This window comes from Myodes glareolus, chromosome 3 (genome assembly GCF_982192425.1).
Source record: "Myodes glareolus chromosome 3, mMyoGla1.1, whole genome shotgun sequence".
NCBI classification, from domain to species: Eukaryota; Metazoa; Chordata; class Mammalia; order Rodentia; family Cricetidae; genus Myodes; species Myodes glareolus.
Window position 1 is genome coordinate 28,762,813 of NC_142028.1, and position 17,525 is coordinate 28,780,337.

The following is a 17,525-nucleotide window of genomic DNA, read 5'->3' on the forward strand; positions in this document are numbered from 1 at the left end:
GCTGGAGTCATCTGGGAAGAGGAAACCTCAACTGAGGAAACACCCCCATCAGACTGGCCTGTAGGGATGTCTGTGGGCATTTTTTCTTTAAATTGATGATTGATGTGAGAGGAGCCAGTTCACTGCGGGCAGTACCACTCCTGGGGAGGAGGCCCTGCGGTGTTTAAGCAGGCTGAATAAGCAGAGGCGAGCAAACCAGTAAGCAGTACTCCTCCATGGCCTCTGCATCAGCTCCTGTCTCCGTGTCCCTGCTTGAGAGCCTGCCCTGGCTTCCCTCAGCGATGGTGTGTGACTTGGAAGTGTAAGCCAAATAGACCCTTTCCTCCCTGAGTTGTGTTGGGTCTTGGTGTTTATCATAGCAAGAGAAACCAAGCTAAGATAGGACACAGTCTTGAGAGAATGACCTCAATTCTGAGGGATGGTGCTGACTCCCAAAAAATTGGTACCCTGAACTTGACCCTGACAACACAGGTGATTGCTTGTAGAGATGTAGAGCACATTAACTTTTTTTTTTTTTTAAATTAGGGCTAAAATTCCAGAAGTGGACTTAGTCATCCAGTTCACCTTCCCTTCAAGAGCCCCAGACCAGCACACTAGTTATCTGACTCAGAGACCAAGGTCCAGCTGCTTTTGCACCTTTAGGTGCCCCTCCCTCCTCCAACAGAGATATGGAGCGAAGGGCAAATGAGAGGAAGTAATAGGTGAAAACCACAACGTTCTCGCCAGGTCACGCTGAGGCGTTTCGAGTTCTAGAAACAGTTTCATTCTCTCTGACCTCGGCGCTGCCTTCCCTCCCAGTCTTACTTGAACTTGAAGGAAGAAGAAAGCTTTGTAAATGTAGACGCCACCAGGAAATAGCTGAAATTTATTAAACATTTGAAATTTCATACTATCAGTTTCTATTCTGCAGAAATGACGATTCCTGCGCCCTTGGGGTTCCTCCCTGTGGAGGATGAAAATCCAGATGCCACCTCCTTCTTCATTTACATAGGACAGATATCAAGTAGCTGCTTACACTCAGGAACGAGTCATCCTCTGTCTCCGCGGGGACTGTGGCACACCAGAGGAAACGAAACTCAGGCACACACTTGGCAGAAGTCATCCTCTCCACATACGCGCGGAAGGAAGCAGTCCAGACATAGTGCAAGATGAGCTCTGGGACAGGTAAAGGGGGTGCCAGGTCCTGGCAGAGTGTGCAGCAGATTTTTTTCCTCTTTACTTTGCTTCTTTCTATACAGACTTTTGTCGTGTTGCCCCAGACTGACCCCCAACTCCTGGCCTCCTCCAGTGATTCCCCTGCTTCACTCAGCCTCTTGAGTCTATGGGATTACAAGTGTCTGCTCCCATGCTGAGCTTGGGTCCATGGTCTTGAAGACTGCATCAATTATACATGGGTATAACCTACTTATGCTTGGGTCCCTAGGTGCTTTCCAACTTTCCTATTATGATTAATACATTAATATTGTTCTTAAGATGGATTACTATTCTGATGAGGTATTTATACCTCCTAATGATTTTGACAAGTAACACTAAATCGATGTTGGTTTTATGGTGATACAAAATTTAAGTTAGTTGAGTCTGGTGATATAGGCTTATAATTCTAGCTACTTGGGAGGCTGAGACAGGAGAATTACTAGTTGAAGGTCTTTGGGCACTACAGGGCAAGTTCAAGGCCATGATGGGTAATTTGGCAAGAATCTGCTTTTAAAAAATGGTGGGTGAGCTGGAGGGAGGGCTTAGCAGTTAAGAATATTCGCTGTTGAGCTGGGCGGTGGTGGCACACACCTTATAATCCCAGCACTTGGAGAGGCAGGTGGATCTCTGTGAGTTCAAAGCTCAGCCTGGTTAACAAAAATTAGTTCCAAGACAGGATCCAAAGCTACAGTGAAACCCTGTCTCAAAAAAAAAAAAATGCTGTTCTTGTTTGATTCCTAGTGCCTACATGAAGCTGCTCACAACTGTCTATAACTTCAGCTCTAAGGGTTCCGATCCAATGCCCTCCTTTGGCCTCCACAGGCACCTGCGCGCACACACATACACACACACACACACACACACACAGACACACACACACATACACACTTAAAAACTTTGTTTTTGCTAAGAAGAGTAACACTACCCCACAAAAAAACTCAAAAAAAAGAGAGGGGAAAATAGAATATGCCTGTAGAAGACATTTGTAAAGTTCATTGCTCTTTACGATTCAGTACTCTGCATTGCTAACCAACATGTTCTCAGTAGAGCGACAGAGTCTGGAGGAAGAGATGATAATCTATCTCCCATAACTTCCAAATTGAGCCTCCTGGACCCTTGAGAAGTGACTTTCCCATTAGATTGCTTTTTTTGAGGTCAGATCAGAGTGTAGCCTAGGCAGACCTTGAACTCCGCATCCTCCTGCCGCAGTGTCTAGTATGTGGGATGGGATGTGCGCGCTGTACCGGCTTCATTTCTCCAGTATGGTTTGTAGATTTGGGAGACTAGAACGCGTTTCCATAGCAGCTCCATGTGGATTGGGTGTTATCTGACAAGGCCATCTGTCTCTTGGTCCACAGGTCCTGCAGTTGTTGACCCCACTCTGAGGTAAGACGTGCATAGTGCCTCCCAACTCAATCACACAGAGATGAACATTTAAGAATTACACAACTGTAGTTTGTTTTTTAATGTGCAAATTTGCTTCTTTATTAGATAGTAAAAAAAAAAAAAGGACCTCAGCACTTGTGCAGGGGACAGACTATTGTAAGTACTTAGTACTTAGACTTACTGTAAAAAGAAAACAAGAGGATTTTTGAATATATACATATGTATATAGTTTATTTGCTTATTTTCTTTTACATACTTTAATATTAATTAATTAATTTGTTTTTTTTTCGAGATAGAGTTTCTCTGTGTAGCCTTGGCTGTCCTGGAACTCACTCTATAGATCAGGTTGGCCTCAAACTCACAGAGATCCACCTGCCTCTGCCTCCCAAGTGCTGGGATTAAAGGTGGCGCCGCCACTGCCCAGCTCATTTCATATCATTTTTTAAATAATATTTTTTATATTAGCATTATTCTGGATATGTGACTGTCACAGGTCATGCTCATGAATGTTGAGCGGGAAGTTACATGCTCTCATCAGAAGGATTTGTAGTGGTGTCTCTGAGCAAGGGCAGAGGATCCAGCTCCCTTCCATCCCTCTCCCATCCCATTCCCATGTCTCCCCGCCTTTAGGGAATGAGATAAGTCATCTGGTCATCATGCCTCAGTCATGTGGAAAATCATGTTTCCTGGTGACACACAGAAGTAAATACGAGCATGTTTTAATTTTCTGTCTTTTCCTTATTTATTTAATCTGCCTTGTGTGTTTTAAGAATCTGTTTTTCAGTTGGGCGGTGGTGGCTCACACCTTTAATCCCAGCACTCAGGAGGCAGAGGTAGGTGGAACTCTGTGAGTTCGAGGCCAGCCTGGTCTACAAGAGCTAGTTCCAGGACAGGCTCCAAAGCTATATAGAGAAACCCTGTCTTGAAAGAAAAAAAAAAAGGAATCTGTAACTGTCTAACCAGCTACATCATTACCATTAAGTTTATTTTGTTTTGCAACTTAGAAACCACCAACATGATGGCCCACTTAATAAAACAAACAAACAGGAAATTCCTTGTGTGAAAGGGGTTGTGAGTAGTAAAAGTTTAAAAAGTCAGGTCAGGAACATCTTCCTTGCTTTAGGTTTCCCCTTGTCACATGCACATAAGACTCTCATTGTAGCGTGAATGAATGTCCAAGTGTTGATGTTTTAAAAACCAGCCACTGTGTGCCTGGTGCCTAGAATCTGACCATACTCACAGACAACCGCCTGCCCCTGCCTCCTGAGTGCTGGGCTTAAAGGCATGTGCCACCCTGTCCAGCTCATTCCATATAACTTTTCAAATAGCGTTTTCTATATTAGCATTATTCTGGATATCTGGCTTTCACAGGATACTCTGCCTACTCTCCGCCGTGGTCTTATTCAAAGACTTATGCAAAATCCTGGCAGAGTTATTATCTGTCCATCCATCCATCCATCCATCCACTATCTATCTGTCTTCATTAAGCTGCCCTAGAAGCCATAGTAAAATTCGAAGGCTTAACTCCATGATGAATGTTTTTCAAGAAGGCCACTATCCACCATGTGGGTATGTGTTGGCTTTTTCCTGGTCCCCACAGGCTCTAGGTTCCTGGATGTGCCATTCTCAAGGGAACTCGAGTCTCTGAGCCAGGTCTGCCTGGCCTGTATTCAGAGAGGTCAGGGGTAAGGGTTGGTATTTCTGTTTTCCACCTGTGGTTCTGAGCAGTTTCTGCTGCTTCTTATTGAAGGCTCTTTCAGAAAAAGAATCGATCAGTTTGTTGGTCTCTGAAAAACCAATATATATATATATATATATATATATATATATATATATATATATATATATATATATATACTGGTTTTCTAAAACACGGTTTCTTTGTGCAACAGTCCTAGCTGACCCAGAACTAGCTCTTGTAGATCAGGTTGGGCTTGAACTCACAGGGATTCTCCTGCCTCTGCCTCCCGAGTGCTGGGATTAAAGGTGTGTGCCTCTATCCCCGGGAAAAACTGGATTTTTATAGATCACTTAGAAATGACTTCAGCAGACTTTTTATCTATTTTAGCTTTATCTATTTTATGTGCATGAATGTTCTGATCACCATGTCCATAAATGCCAGCTGCTGGAAGAGGCCAGAAGAGGGTGCCTGATCCTCTAGAGTTATAGATGGTAACATGAGCCTCCATGTGGGACCTGAACCAGGCTTTTAACTGCCGAGCCTTCTCTCCACCTCCTGGACTTCTGTTGCTGTTGTTAATTGACTTGTTCTGGTTCTGCTGACACACCTGTGGTTCTGCTCTCACACAGAGTCCTGATTTCAACTGGCAGTGGAGGGCGGGAAGCTGCAGGTTTGGTTTTGTTTTGCATTTTCACTCTTTTTCAGCCTAATCTCTAATGGTTCCTGTGATTGGGTGTAACTCCTATATCTTTTTGTTTCTGTTTAAATTACTGTTACTGGAACAGGCCACCAGACCTTAGCACAACTGAAACCATGATGGAAGTAACATTCATGCACTGGAACCCAGCTAGTAGGCAGCAACACCTGAGAAAAAGGGAGCCAAGATCAAATCCATTGAAGTCCACAGCTCTGGGAAAGACGCTAATGCACTAATCTTGTTTTTTGGCTTCTGTTTTTGGCTTCTGCTTTTTTCCTCTTCCGCCTAACTGTTCTTGCTGATTGAGGCGTGTCAACACAGGATGTGGGTTTTGCGCTCTTGAAAGCTCACCCGGGGAAAAGCTCAGGACCATGCTTGGATCCCGAATACATCATTGTAGTGGCTAGGAAATACTTCCTAAAGGCTTGGACCTGTGTCGGAGTGGTCTCCTCTGGTAGATCCCCCACAACATTACTGGAAATTCTGGGGAGGTCGTCCAGAGCCACCACATATTCCTGGGGAAATCTGGGACTCACCTTGGGATTGGATCCTTAGTCATGTTAATAAAATGGTCTTAGAAAGAAGTACAAGAACAGTTATATGAGAGATTAAAAGAAAAACCACAGGGCAGCCAAGCTGTAAATCCCAGCAGCTGCCCAGAAGGGAAGAACAGGGGAAAGAAAGAGAAAAGTTACCTATTTAAGTCAGCCTGGAGTCAGCCACGCCGTAGGCAAGCAGCCACAGGTCCTAGAGGGGAGCTGTAGAGAAAGAGTCTCACCTGCCATGCTAAGGAAAGTGTGCTTAGGCTCCGACCAGCGTCACAAAGAAAAAGGCAAAAGAGAAACAAAACAAAGTCTTTCAGAGTCAGGATTAAATACGTTTTCAATAATTTCATTAGTTTAAAATAATTTCGTTATTAATGAAAAGCCTTCGAATTCAAGGAAGGAGTATGGAGCAGTAAACTCCTGCCCTGGTCCCTCTGCTTGGTTGAAAATGGGTTCCTTCCCTACTTACTGATGTTAGTAAGCCACCTCTAAGGCTTTGCGTTTCGGGGAGGATAGTCATTTCCATGTTCCCATTTTAGAACTCCCAGGAGCCCTTTGAATTCCTTGGCAAACATGGTAGTTCTGAAAATACCCAAAGCTTTGTCACTCGCAAATCCCGTTTCCACGGGGTGTCCTTGTTAAGTTTTAGATAATGCCTGAGAGCGGCCTCGGCCACACATGGTAGGTGTCCTATGTTGGCCACACTCTCAGCCTTCCCCACCCAGCTCCAGTCCAGCCAGTTGGAAAAATCTACTCAGCAGTGAGTGAAGTCTGGGAAGCAAACACTCCTCCTCTCCTCCTCCTGCATCTCAGGCAACTTCTCTGGAGCTGGAGGGGTCCAGTGTGCACCACGGATCAAACTCCCAGGATGCTCTCTGTTGTGGAGCAAAGTAACACTCAGAAAGGCAGGCTGACCCCACAGAACTTCTTGACCTCTCTGGAGCAGCTGCGCAGGGGGCAGGAATTCCAGAAGGAAAGCGACATAATCTCATTAAAGGGGTAATTGCTCCTCCTATCCCTTTGACATGGTTTAAGGTACTCCTGCCTTACCAGGGGGTGATCCTGCAGCCAGGTGGACTAACTGGATTAATTCCTTCCTCCTCCTCTAGCTCCTCGTCCTCCGCCTGCTCCTCCTCTTCTTGGTTTCTCCTCCTTCTTTCTGTAGCCCTAGATACACAGGTCTTTTGAGTTCACAGAGATCCTTCTGCATCCTTTTTGTTTGTTTGTTTGTTTTGGGGTTTTGTCTTTGTTTTTCAAGACAGGTTTGGTTTTCTCTGTCTAACAGTTCTATCCTGGAACTCACTCTGTCGACCAGCCTGGCTTTGAACTCACAGAGATCTGCCCGCCTCTGCTTCCTGAGTGCTGGAATTAAAGGCATGTGCTTCCACTGCCCAGTCAGAGTCATTAGCTTTCAGACAAGGAGTGCCAAACCAGAGAAACATCATTTGCCTCCCCCAAACCCCTTTCTTTTCTCTCCCTTCCTCCAGCTTCTCTTTTCCTTACATTTACTGTTATTAATCTGTGTGAGTGGTGCAGGGGCAGGGGAGTAGACACATGCCGTGGTGTGCCCTCCCTTTTTCTAAATTACATTTCTGTATTTTATGTGTGTGTGGGGAGTGGGTGTTGTGCACGCCTTGCCACACGTGTGGAGCCACTTCTCTTCCCGCCTTCTTTCATACGGATCCTGGAGACTGAACAGATCATCAGGCCCGGTGCCTTTACCCGCTGAGCCATCTCCCCAGCTCCTGGTTTTGTTTTTAAGACAGAGTCTTGCTGTGTAGCCCAGGCTGTTCTAGAACTTGTTGTCATCCTTCTGTGTCTGCCTCCTTAGTGCTGAGATTATATGCGCCACCACACCTGGCGATCAGAAAGATAAACTTTTAAGAGAGAAGGACGGAGCGATATCTCAGTTGGTGGAGGACTTGCCTATATACACGAAGCCCTGAGTTCCCACGCACCGGTGGTTCCAGTTCTTTGGGTAGAGACAGGAATATCAAATGTTCAAGGTCCTGCTGGGCAGATTGTGTCCATTGCTCATTGGACACAATGCTTATTCTACAAACACAAGTACCCTATTTTGGATTGCCAGCATCCTAAAAGTCAGGCCTGTTGGCGTGTTTATGTAACCTCAGCACCACATAGGCAGAGTCAAGTGGATCCAGGAGGCTCGCTGACCAAGAGCTCTAGGTTCATCGGAAGAATCTGTTGGGGAAAATAAGGTAGAGGATGCTAGAGGAAGATGTTCAGCACTGACTTCTGACGTCTGCATGTGTACACACGAGCAAATGCATGTGGACATATGCACTCAAACATATATGTACAGCACGCGCGCACGCGCGCACACACAATAAATAAAGTATAGATAGAACAGAAATTGAGGTCAGGTCTAGCTTCATATCAAATTCCTGGCCAGCCTAGGATATGTGAGATCTGGTTTAAAAACAACAAAACATGAGGGAAAAATTTTTTTTAGATCCCCTAGACTGCATTGGAGTCTTTTTGTGTTTCAGGAGAAGAATCAAACCCCAGGAGTTTGAAGACTTCTTCGACCCCAGGGAGCTTCGGAAAGAGACCTGTCTGCTCTATGAGATCAGCTGGGGCAGAAGGCACAATATCTGGAGACACACGGGCCTAAATACCGAAAAACACGTCGAAATCAATTTCATAGAAAAAATCACTTCAGAAAGATTCTTTCGTCCATCCACCCGGTGCTCCATCACCTGGTTCCTGTCCTGGAGTCCCTGTGGGGAGTGCTCCAAGGCCATCACAGAATTTTTGAGCCAACACCCCAACGTGACTCTGTTTATTTATGTAGCACGTCTTTATTACCACACGGATCCGGGGAACCGGCAAGGACTCAGGGACCTCGTTTGCAGAGGTGTGACTGTCCAGATCATGACCGAGAAAGGTAAGAACAGAACGGTTCTGAGGGAGTGGTGTTGGTGATGCTGGGATGGAATTCCAGAGGAGAAAGTTCAATGTAAAGTGAGGAGGGACCAGTTCTGACCTTCACAGCAAGGGATTGATGAACAAAGTCCTTTCCTGGGTATCTCTGCCTCCAGCTCACCTAAAATGAACTTCCTTTAGGGAGTGTGACCCCCTCTAGGAACAAATAGGCAAAGCCTTCACACAGAGTTTATGCTTGGTGGTTGTTGCTACTGGGAATTGAAGCCAAAGCCTTGCACGTGCTAAGCATATATGGGAGGCAGGGAGGCTCTATATACACTACTGAGCTACATCCCTGCTCTCCTTAGTTTTTATTCGAGACAGGGTCCTTGAGTTGCTACTCTGGACTTGCCACAGGCTAACCTAACCTTGAATTATCAGTTTTCCTGCTTCAGCCTCTGAATAGCTTGAATTGCAGGCATGAAACACTGCGCCCAAGTATGTATGTATGTATGTATGTATGTATGTATGTGTTTGTTTGTTTTCCGAGACAGGGTTTCTCTGTGTAACAGCCCTAGCTATCCTGGAACTTGTTCTGTAGACTGGGCTGGCCTTGAACTCACAGAGATCCATCTGCCTCTGCCTCCTGAATGTTGGGATTAAAGGTATGCGCCAACACAGCCCAGACTCCAAATAATTTTAAATAATTTACCCTTGTATTTGCTAAATGAACCAAATTCTGTGTTTCTTTAGAGTATTGTTACTGCTGGAAGAATTTTGTCAACTACCCACCTTCAAACAAAGTTTACTGGCCAAGGTACCCAAATATGTGGATGAGGCTGTACATACTGGAACTTCTCTGCATCATTCTAGTAAGTGATTCTGGCTTCCTGCTTTTTTCTGTTTTGAGACAGGGTCTTATATAGTTTAAGCTGCTTTTGAATTTATTATGTAGTGGAGGATGACCTTGAATTCCTGATTCTTCTGTTCCCACCTTCTCTGTGTCTTTATGAAGGGATGCTACAAGAGTTCAGGTGCCCGCAGAGGGTGCCCTGGAGCTGGAGATAGAGGTGCTTGTGCGCCCCCTGGTGGGTTCTGGGAACTGAACTCTATGAACGGATGCTACAAGGGTTCAGGTGCCTGCAGCAGGGCAGCTTCTTCTTCTTCTTCTTCTTCTTCTTCTTCTTCTTCTTCTTCTTCTTCTTCTTCTTCTTCTTCTTCTTCTTCCTCCTCCTCCTCCTCCTCCTCCTCCTTCTTCTTCTCCTCCCCTTCCCCCTCCTTTCCCTGAGCTGCTTCTTCTGCCCTGAGCTCCAAACCTCAGTCTTTTATTGCAAATTTTACACAAGGAAAATGATTCTTTTTTTCTTGCCACAGGTTAATCATTACCTGGGCAAAGCAGTTCACAAGAAGTATAAAGATTCTTTGAAATCAGAACATCACCATTTATTATGATGTTTTCCCAGTTGCCAAGCCCCATGCTAGCCACTGTATTCTTAATTCTTAGCTGAATTAATCATAAACAACTTCCGAGGCTTTAACCTCAGAGGCTAACTACCTGCAGTTACAGAAGCACAGTTCAGTGGGTTTTACTCCATTGTTGTACCTTTCCCATTGTTGGTCCTCACGGTTCCAGTTTTGATTTATAAGGCCATAGGCCGTCAGCCCTAAAGCCCTGCATTCCTCAGAAACTTTATTCATCATAGCCATGTCCTTTTATGTTTCAGTATAATTCTTTTGCCAAGTTTTATAACCAGGTAAAAAACAATTTCTGCATTTTCCCAGATTTCCCCAATTCTTTCATCAGTCAGGTTTCTCCCGTAACCTGCTTCACAGCTTCAGTGCCTGCCACTTTATCAGATCAGGAAGACTCAGATTATCATACAGCACATCCATATTTCCAGAAGCCACTGGTGTGGAAAGAGAAAAAGAAAGTGAAGAACAAGAGCACTAATAAAATTACTATAACCAGAAACATCTGTAACATTGCCAAATGCGTATGCAGACGCCATAGAAGTGGTCCTCGGGGCACGTAGGTGTTTTCTCCTTGGCCCTCAAGTAACATGCTCATTTAGCTGCCACTGGGTTGCCTGGATGGAATTGCTTCCTGTATCTCAGGAACCACATGTGGAAGGGGGCTATGCTTGGCTGTCTCTGGCAGATTGCAAGCCCCCTGCTGTGGGTGCTGGGAACTGAACTCTGGGTCCTCTATGAGCACAGTCTGCACTTCCATCTGTCCCTTCACTGCTGCTGTGATAAACCTCGTGACTGTAGTAAGGAGGCTGCGAATTTGTTCCCAGCCAGTTAGCCCCGAAATAATCACACAGAAACTGTATTAATTAAATCACTGATTGGCCCATTAGCTCTGGCTTCTTATGGCCTAACTCTTACATATTAATTTAACCCATTTCTAGTAATCTGTATTGCCACATAGCTGTGGCTTACCAGCTTAAGTTCCCAGCGTCTGTTTCAGGCGGACTACATGGCTTCTCTCTGACTCTGCCTTCTTCCTCCCAGCATTCAGTTTAGTTTTCCCCACCTAGCTCTGTTCCCTGCACAGGCCCAAGGCAGTTTCTTTATTAACCAATGGTAATCACAGCATACAGAGGGAAATCCCATATCACATGACCAAGCTGATGATAGAAGCAAGGGTTTCCTTGGACTTACAGTTCCCAGCGGGAGGGTCTACATAACATCAGGGAGGCATGGGAGCAGGCACAGAAAGCTGAGATGTTAGACCTTAGCCCCATGAAGGAGCTGAGGGAGAGAGAGAGAGAGAGAGAGAGAGAGAGAGAGAGAGAGAGAGCTGGGACTAAGGGGACAACTATACAACTATAAACTCTCAAGCCTGCCCCCAGTGATATATTTCTTCTATCAAGGCTTCATGTCCTAAAAGTTCATCAATTCCTAAACCATGCCACCACCAGACATCAAGTGATCAAATACTGTGTGGATATTTTATCCAAATCACCACAGCACCCTAACTGCTGGGGTATCTCTCCAGACTCTCTTATAAGTGTTTTTTCCTCCCTCCCTTCCTCCCTTCCTCTGCTTTCTTTATTTTTTCTTTCCTCCCTCCCTCCCTCCCTCCCTCCCTCCCTCCCTCCCTCCCTCCCCCTTCCTTCCTTCCTTCCTTCCTTCCTTCCTTCCTTCCTTCCTTCCCTCCCTCCGTCCTTCCCTGCCTCCCTCCCTCCTTCCCTCCCTTCCTCCTTTCTCTCTCTCTCTCCACCCCTATCTCTCTCCCTCCCTCCCTCCCTTCCTTCTTTCCTTTCTTTTTTGGCTTATTTTTTGTTTTTGAGACAGGGTCTCACTATATAACCTTGACTGGCCTGGAACTCACAAAGACAGACCTGTTTGTTTCTCCTCCTCTTAGTGCTGAGACTAAGGAGTATGCCAATCCCCCCACCTTTCTCGGAAGTCTACATAAGTTTAGAGAAAGACGTGACCTCCTTTGTGCTTCTCTTCTGAGGATTTCCCCATACACTCTGGTTGCATTTATACTGTGTTTTAGTTATTTAACTTATTAACTTATCTTAAAATGAGAGGACAAGATAATCTGAATCCAGGCATGGTGACACATGCTTGAAACCCCAACACTCAGTAGGCTGAGTCAAGAGGATCCTGAGTTCAAGACCAGCTTGGACTATAAATCTAGACTGTATCTCTAAAATCTGCACCTCCATGGCCAAAACAGCCTCCTTTAGTAGGAAGCAGGTAGGGGGAGGGAAGGGGTCAGTCAGTGTAAGGTGTATCTGGTACGTGTGGTGACTCCATTTTGTCACACTCATTGCTGTCACTGTCACACTTGCCAGGGCTCAGTGTTCCAAGCAGTCTTGTTTCATAGTGGTCGAGGTCAGGCACACTATTGAAGAAAAGGTGCCTTATTCAGATTCTTGGTCCAAATGGTGGCTCAACTGAATCCCAATAGACATTTTTAAATGTTCATAGTAATAAAAGTGTTAATTGCTACTGAGGATAAAATATAATCTTTGTTTCAGGGACTTCCACCCTGTTTGAGGATTCTGAGAAGAAACCAACATGAACCTCCTCTTTTTAAACTTACTCCTCAAAGATGCCATTACGAAAGGATCCCACCCCCTTTTGCAGCCATCTTTTGGGCTACAGGGTTGATGTGGCCTGGGAGCTGGAGATGAATGAAATGACTGCTTTTATGTGTACTGTTTGGACAGCAAGCACTGATGACCCAATAAAAGTGACTGTCATAAAGAATCTAGAAATTGAGCTGAAGCTGTCACTCCTGGGTAGTGTACTAGCTATACACATGAGTCCCCGGGTTCAATGCTCAGAACTCCCAGGAAAACAGAGAGAATCTAGAAATTGAGACGGGTATGGTTGTACATTCCTGTAGTCTCAACACTTGAGAAACAGAGGTACCAGGCCTCTGTGAGTTCAAGGCCAGTCTCCTCTACCTAGCAAGACTGAGGCAAGCCTAGGACTATACATCGAGACCTCAGCTGAAAAAAAAAAAAACCCCAAAACCTTCAAAATCAAGAATCTAGAAATTGAAGACTCAGGTAAGGTAAGGTGGTGCATTCCTATAATCCCAGTAATTGTGTGATAGAGGCAGGAGAATGACAAGTTCAAAGTTAGCTTGAGCTACACAGTAAGTTTGAAAGCAGCCTCAACAGCTATGAAATTCAGTATGCTGTCTTTTGGGTTATGCCAGCAACCAGCACCTCACCAGCGTGTGTAATAGGGTCACTCAGACTAGCTCACCAGCTTGTGTAATATGGTTGCTCAGACCAGCTCACCAGCGTGTGTAATAGGGTCGCTCAGACCAGCTTAGTCATTTGCCTGCCTGCCTTTCCAAAGACTGTCATGGCATACAACAGTCCCTGGGTGTAGTAAGAGGTTGCTTGTTTGTTCCCAGCTGCTCAGCCCCAAAATAATCACACAGAAACTGCACCAATTAAATCACTGCTTGGCCTATTACTTCTGGCTTCTTATTGGCTAACTCTTACATATTAATTTGACCCATTTCTATTAATCTGTGCATCACCATGTGGCTGTGGCTTACTGGCTAAGGTTCCGGGCGTCTGTCTCCTGAGGCTACATGGCTTTTCTCTGACTTTGCTTCCTTTCTCCCAGCACTCAGTTTAGTTTTCCCCACCTACCTAAGTTCTGCCCTATCAACAAGCCAAGGCAGTTTCTTTATTCACCAATGGTATTCACAGCATACAGAGGGGAATCCCACATCACCTCCCCTTTTCTGTTAAAATAAAAAGGAAGGTTTTAACTTTAACATAGTAAAATTATATATAACAAAACAGCTATCAAGCAAGAATTATAGTTACAATATTTATATCTACTTTATTTTTTTATCATAACTAAGGAAAACTATATCATTACTATCTACTCCTCAACTCCATCAAAGACTCCAGAAGGATATAATATTACCTAAGTAAACAGGAAGTGCATTGTAAGCAACTTCCAAAACTCTAGAATTGACAGAGACATCTCACTGTTTGGACCCACAGTATTCAGCAAACTTTTCCATGAAGCAGAAAATTTTAAAAACAGTTCTACCTATATTGGCAGCTTGTCAGTCACTTTTTTCTGTATCCTGCAGAATGTCTAGCAGACTCTTTCATGAAGCAGGAACCCTGAAGGACCATCTCACCTTTAGGCAAGTTTTGCAGTCATTTCTCAGTGGGTCCAGCATGTCCAGTTCACACAGCATACTATCAAGCAAGAGCAGTTTCTTGTCCATAAGGAGCCTCTTCGATGCCCATCTTCCTCTTGAAATAGATTGGTGCTGCCAGGAGAAGATGTGTCTCACTGTCATGAAAATCCTAACATTTTAAATGCCATATTCTATTAGTCTTTGAGATATTTAAAGAATAACTATTCATCTGAAATATATCTCTGTACATCTAGAAAACCAAACTGACTACAAGTTTGACTATTATAGATGGCTATCTATTAACCTATATTTCTTAATTATACATTACATTTTTAAATGAGCTGAACAAACACAATACCTTAAGCAAGCTTAGAAATATATATACACAGTATATAAAATTGACCTCAAATTTATATCAATAGACCAGGATTCATACCAGTGCAAATCTCTATAGTATATCCCCCTTTAAATGTAAAGAAACATTTATAAACAATATTTTGGAATATGGGCATAGTTGTCTCCAACTGCTTCCTGCTGTTTATTGGGCAAGTAATTTTTTGATGGGTGTTCAAAGCAACCTTTCAGGAGGTCTTGGTCCATCCGACATTAGTCTGGAAGGATTTCACAGGTTCTCATCCTCTGTGGAAACAAAAGAACAAACTCTTTTCCAAAGCAACATATCCTTAGACTCAAATTCTGAAGTCAAGATACCTTTAAAGTATATATGTTGGTTTAGCTTAGCAGCCTGTATAATGGAATGTCTGTCTGTACTTAACTCATTCACAGTCAAAAAAGTCAAAGAAAACACAATAATATACATAATCCAGACTCTGTGAATTTTCCATCTTTATGTGACTTATTTTTTTTATTTCTTTTAATCTATGACTGTCTGTACTCTGTCTACTTCTTTTCCAACTCTCTATACTCTTTTTCACTGAAAGAGGCTGGGCTTTACAAAGTCTATCTATGCCCCTACATTTTAAAAATCATATTTATTTATTATTATTATTGCTCATGTGGAAGGAAGGTGTTGTGTGTGCATACCATGGCACTTCTGTGAAGGTCACAGAACAACTTTTAAGGTTCTCTCTCTCCTTCTACTATTCTTTCCGGGGAATGAGTGAAGATTTTCAGTTTAAAAAAGTAGTTTATTACTATTATTTTTTATCCCTAAGCCATCTCAACAGCCCTATATCTATATATTCTTTTTAAAAAACTTCAGTGAAAGATACCACTTACCAATTATTGTTGTATTTGTTTGGCTCCCAGCACCCAATGGAGTTTGTTTGGGAGAAAAAGGAGGAAAAGTAATTGTTGTTCGGGGATCAGGGCTTCCCACCTCATTAGAGTCAAATTCAACATTTTTCTTTGCTTTCTTTCTTTTTTCTTTTCTTCTTCTTCTTCTTTTTTTTCTTTCCTTTTCTTTTCTTTTCTTTTTTTTTTGCTTTGATTTGTTTTAATTTGAGACAGGGTCTCAAAAAGCTTCCAATTCACTATGTAGTTTTGGATGACCTTGAACTCCTGAGCCTCAACATTTTTGTCTTCTATTCATCCACTTGTCCATCTGGGATCCAGAACTCAGCTGTGGTCTCCTCTCTCTCCAGTCCAGTCTGTCTTAGATCCTGCTCCGCTCTCTCCTGGCTGCTTCTTGTCACAGAAACTCTTCAGGCTTTGAGCATTTTCTTGACTCCAGTCATGCACTTCTATCTTGAAAGACATCTTAACCGTGTATCATCTCTTGTTCTAATGAAAAGGTTTTTATTAGGCGTGGCAGCATGCCCCCTGATCTCTGTACTCCAGAGGCTGAGGAAGGAGACCATGAGTCAGAGACCAGCCATTGGGCTACCCATTGAGACTCTGTCACCAACAGCCAATCAAACAAAAGAGGGAACAGGGAGCTTGCTTAGTGAACGAAGACCATCACCCAACAAACCCGGGCAGAAAGCCAGGCAAAGTGACATGAATCCAGGATCAATGGAACCGGGGACCGTGGACTGAAATCTCTGAATCCATGAACTGAAATAAATCTTCCCTCTTAATAAATAAAATCAACCTTGGGTCAGGAAAAGGAGCTAGCAACTATGTGACAGAAAATAATCATAGAGAGTCAGAGGGAGTCTGGAAGTCGCTAGAGAGATGCACAGAAAGTAGTAGGGAGGGGCTTTGAGTGGGGCCGTCAGTTTTGGTTTGAAAGAGCAGAAGGATGCTCTTTTTCAGAGATGCCAGCGAAGAGGGAAGGTCAGCTAGTTGCTCCTCAATCTTTCTGATCTAGCAGGTTTGCACCCCAACCTCTTGACTCCCTAGTCTTACTGATAAATAGAATGATGAGTTTGAGTTAAAGCTGAATTTGATGGCGGGGGCAGGAGGCCGATCCAGCGGTATGTAAGAGTCTCACCAGGCCACTGAGGAAGAAGTGGGCCAGTAACCATAGAGCCGCAGTTATGGATTCAGTGCGGCTTCTGTGCCAAAGATAAAACAGCGCCAAGGCAGAGAGGCAGAGAGACCCCAAAGCCCACTCCTGTCGAGAATTAGCTCGATACGGTAAATAACCAGGGCAGCCTAAAGATAACAATTATGTTTTTAATTGTTGTAATGGGAAACTCACGCCACAAGAATGGGAAATCCGACGAGAGAGAGAGAGAGAGAGAGAGAGAGAGAGAGAGAGAGAGAGAGAGAGAACGCCCGCGCACCTGGTCCCTCCCAGGTTTTTTCCTGGGCTCCAGGTAGCCACGCCTTAACTCGGTGTGATTGGTTAACAGAGCTTCCCCATCACACTCCCAGTGACAAACCTACTCCAACAAGGCCACACCTCCGAATCCTTGATGACCAACCATTCAAATATATAATCCTATGGGGGCCATTCTTATTTGAACCACCACAAGAATGTAGATCAATAGCGCAACACTCATCTAGCCTGCGTGAGGCTCTGGGTTTAATTCCCAGCACTGCAAACAAAGGAAGAGAAAAGAGAAGGGAAGAAAGAAAAGGCAAGAGAGAGAGAAGAGAAAAAAAGCATCCTTCCCTCTGCCTTCTAATGCTGTGTTAGTCCCCTGTACCCGTTTCTTTCCTGCCACATGTCTCAAAATACTCATAGCCACTCAATATCATCTTTATCTACTTATTTATAGCACCCACGTTCAACTGCGTTATTCTTAAAAATCTGACATCTGTTATGGGCCTTTCACCTACCCATTTTTAGTTTTTGTTGCATTTTAAAAACAGAATTAATTGATTTTACTTTTCTGGTATAAGCGGGGCTGCCTGTGTTGTGGCCCCAGCTGGAGCCTGGATCTTCTGAACAAAACACTCTGGTGTGAGTCTTCACCAGCTGGTCAGTGAATTCCTGATAGGGAGACTTGGTAGACAATCTCTTTCCAGAGGGCAGGGTCGAGTAGTTGTAGGTCTGGGAGATACATCAAAGATGGCCTTGGTGAAGTTGCCCAGGGTTTGGAGGTGAACCAGTACTGGCTAGCCAGTAGCTTTCGGGGCACAGGG

The 17,525-nt window shown here is 44.2% G+C and overlaps 1 protein-coding gene across 1 annotated transcript; it reads left to right on the top strand.

The window, feature by feature from the left end:
• Positions 1 to 965: 965 nt before the first annotated feature.
• On the top strand, positions 966 to 12,624 carry Apobec1 (apolipoprotein B mRNA editing enzyme catalytic subunit 1). The gene is made up of 5 exons (XM_048444296.3): positions 966 to 1,164; positions 2,553 to 2,580; positions 8,014 to 8,411; positions 9,143 to 9,261; positions 12,385 to 12,624. Exons 1-5 carry the CDS (start codon positions 1,149 to 1,151, stop codon positions 12,538 to 12,540), a joined length of 717 nt encoding a protein of 238 aa, XP_048300253.3. The 5' UTR covers positions 966 to 1,148; the 3' UTR covers positions 12,541 to 12,624.
• The last annotated feature ends 4,901 nt before the right edge of the window (positions 12,625 to 17,525 follow it).

Excerpts from the sequence above, each read along its gene's own strand:
- Apobec1 (XM_048444296.3), top strand. Across the intron at positions 2,581-8,013 it reads GTTGTTGACCCCACTCTGAG|GAGAAGAATCAAACCCCAGG; the intron begins GTAAGACGTGCA and ends TTTGTGTTTCAG. Across the intron at positions 8,412-9,142 it reads CCAGATCATGACCGAGAAAG|AGTATTGTTACTGCTGGAAG; the intron begins GTAAGAACAGAA and ends GTGTTTCTTTAG.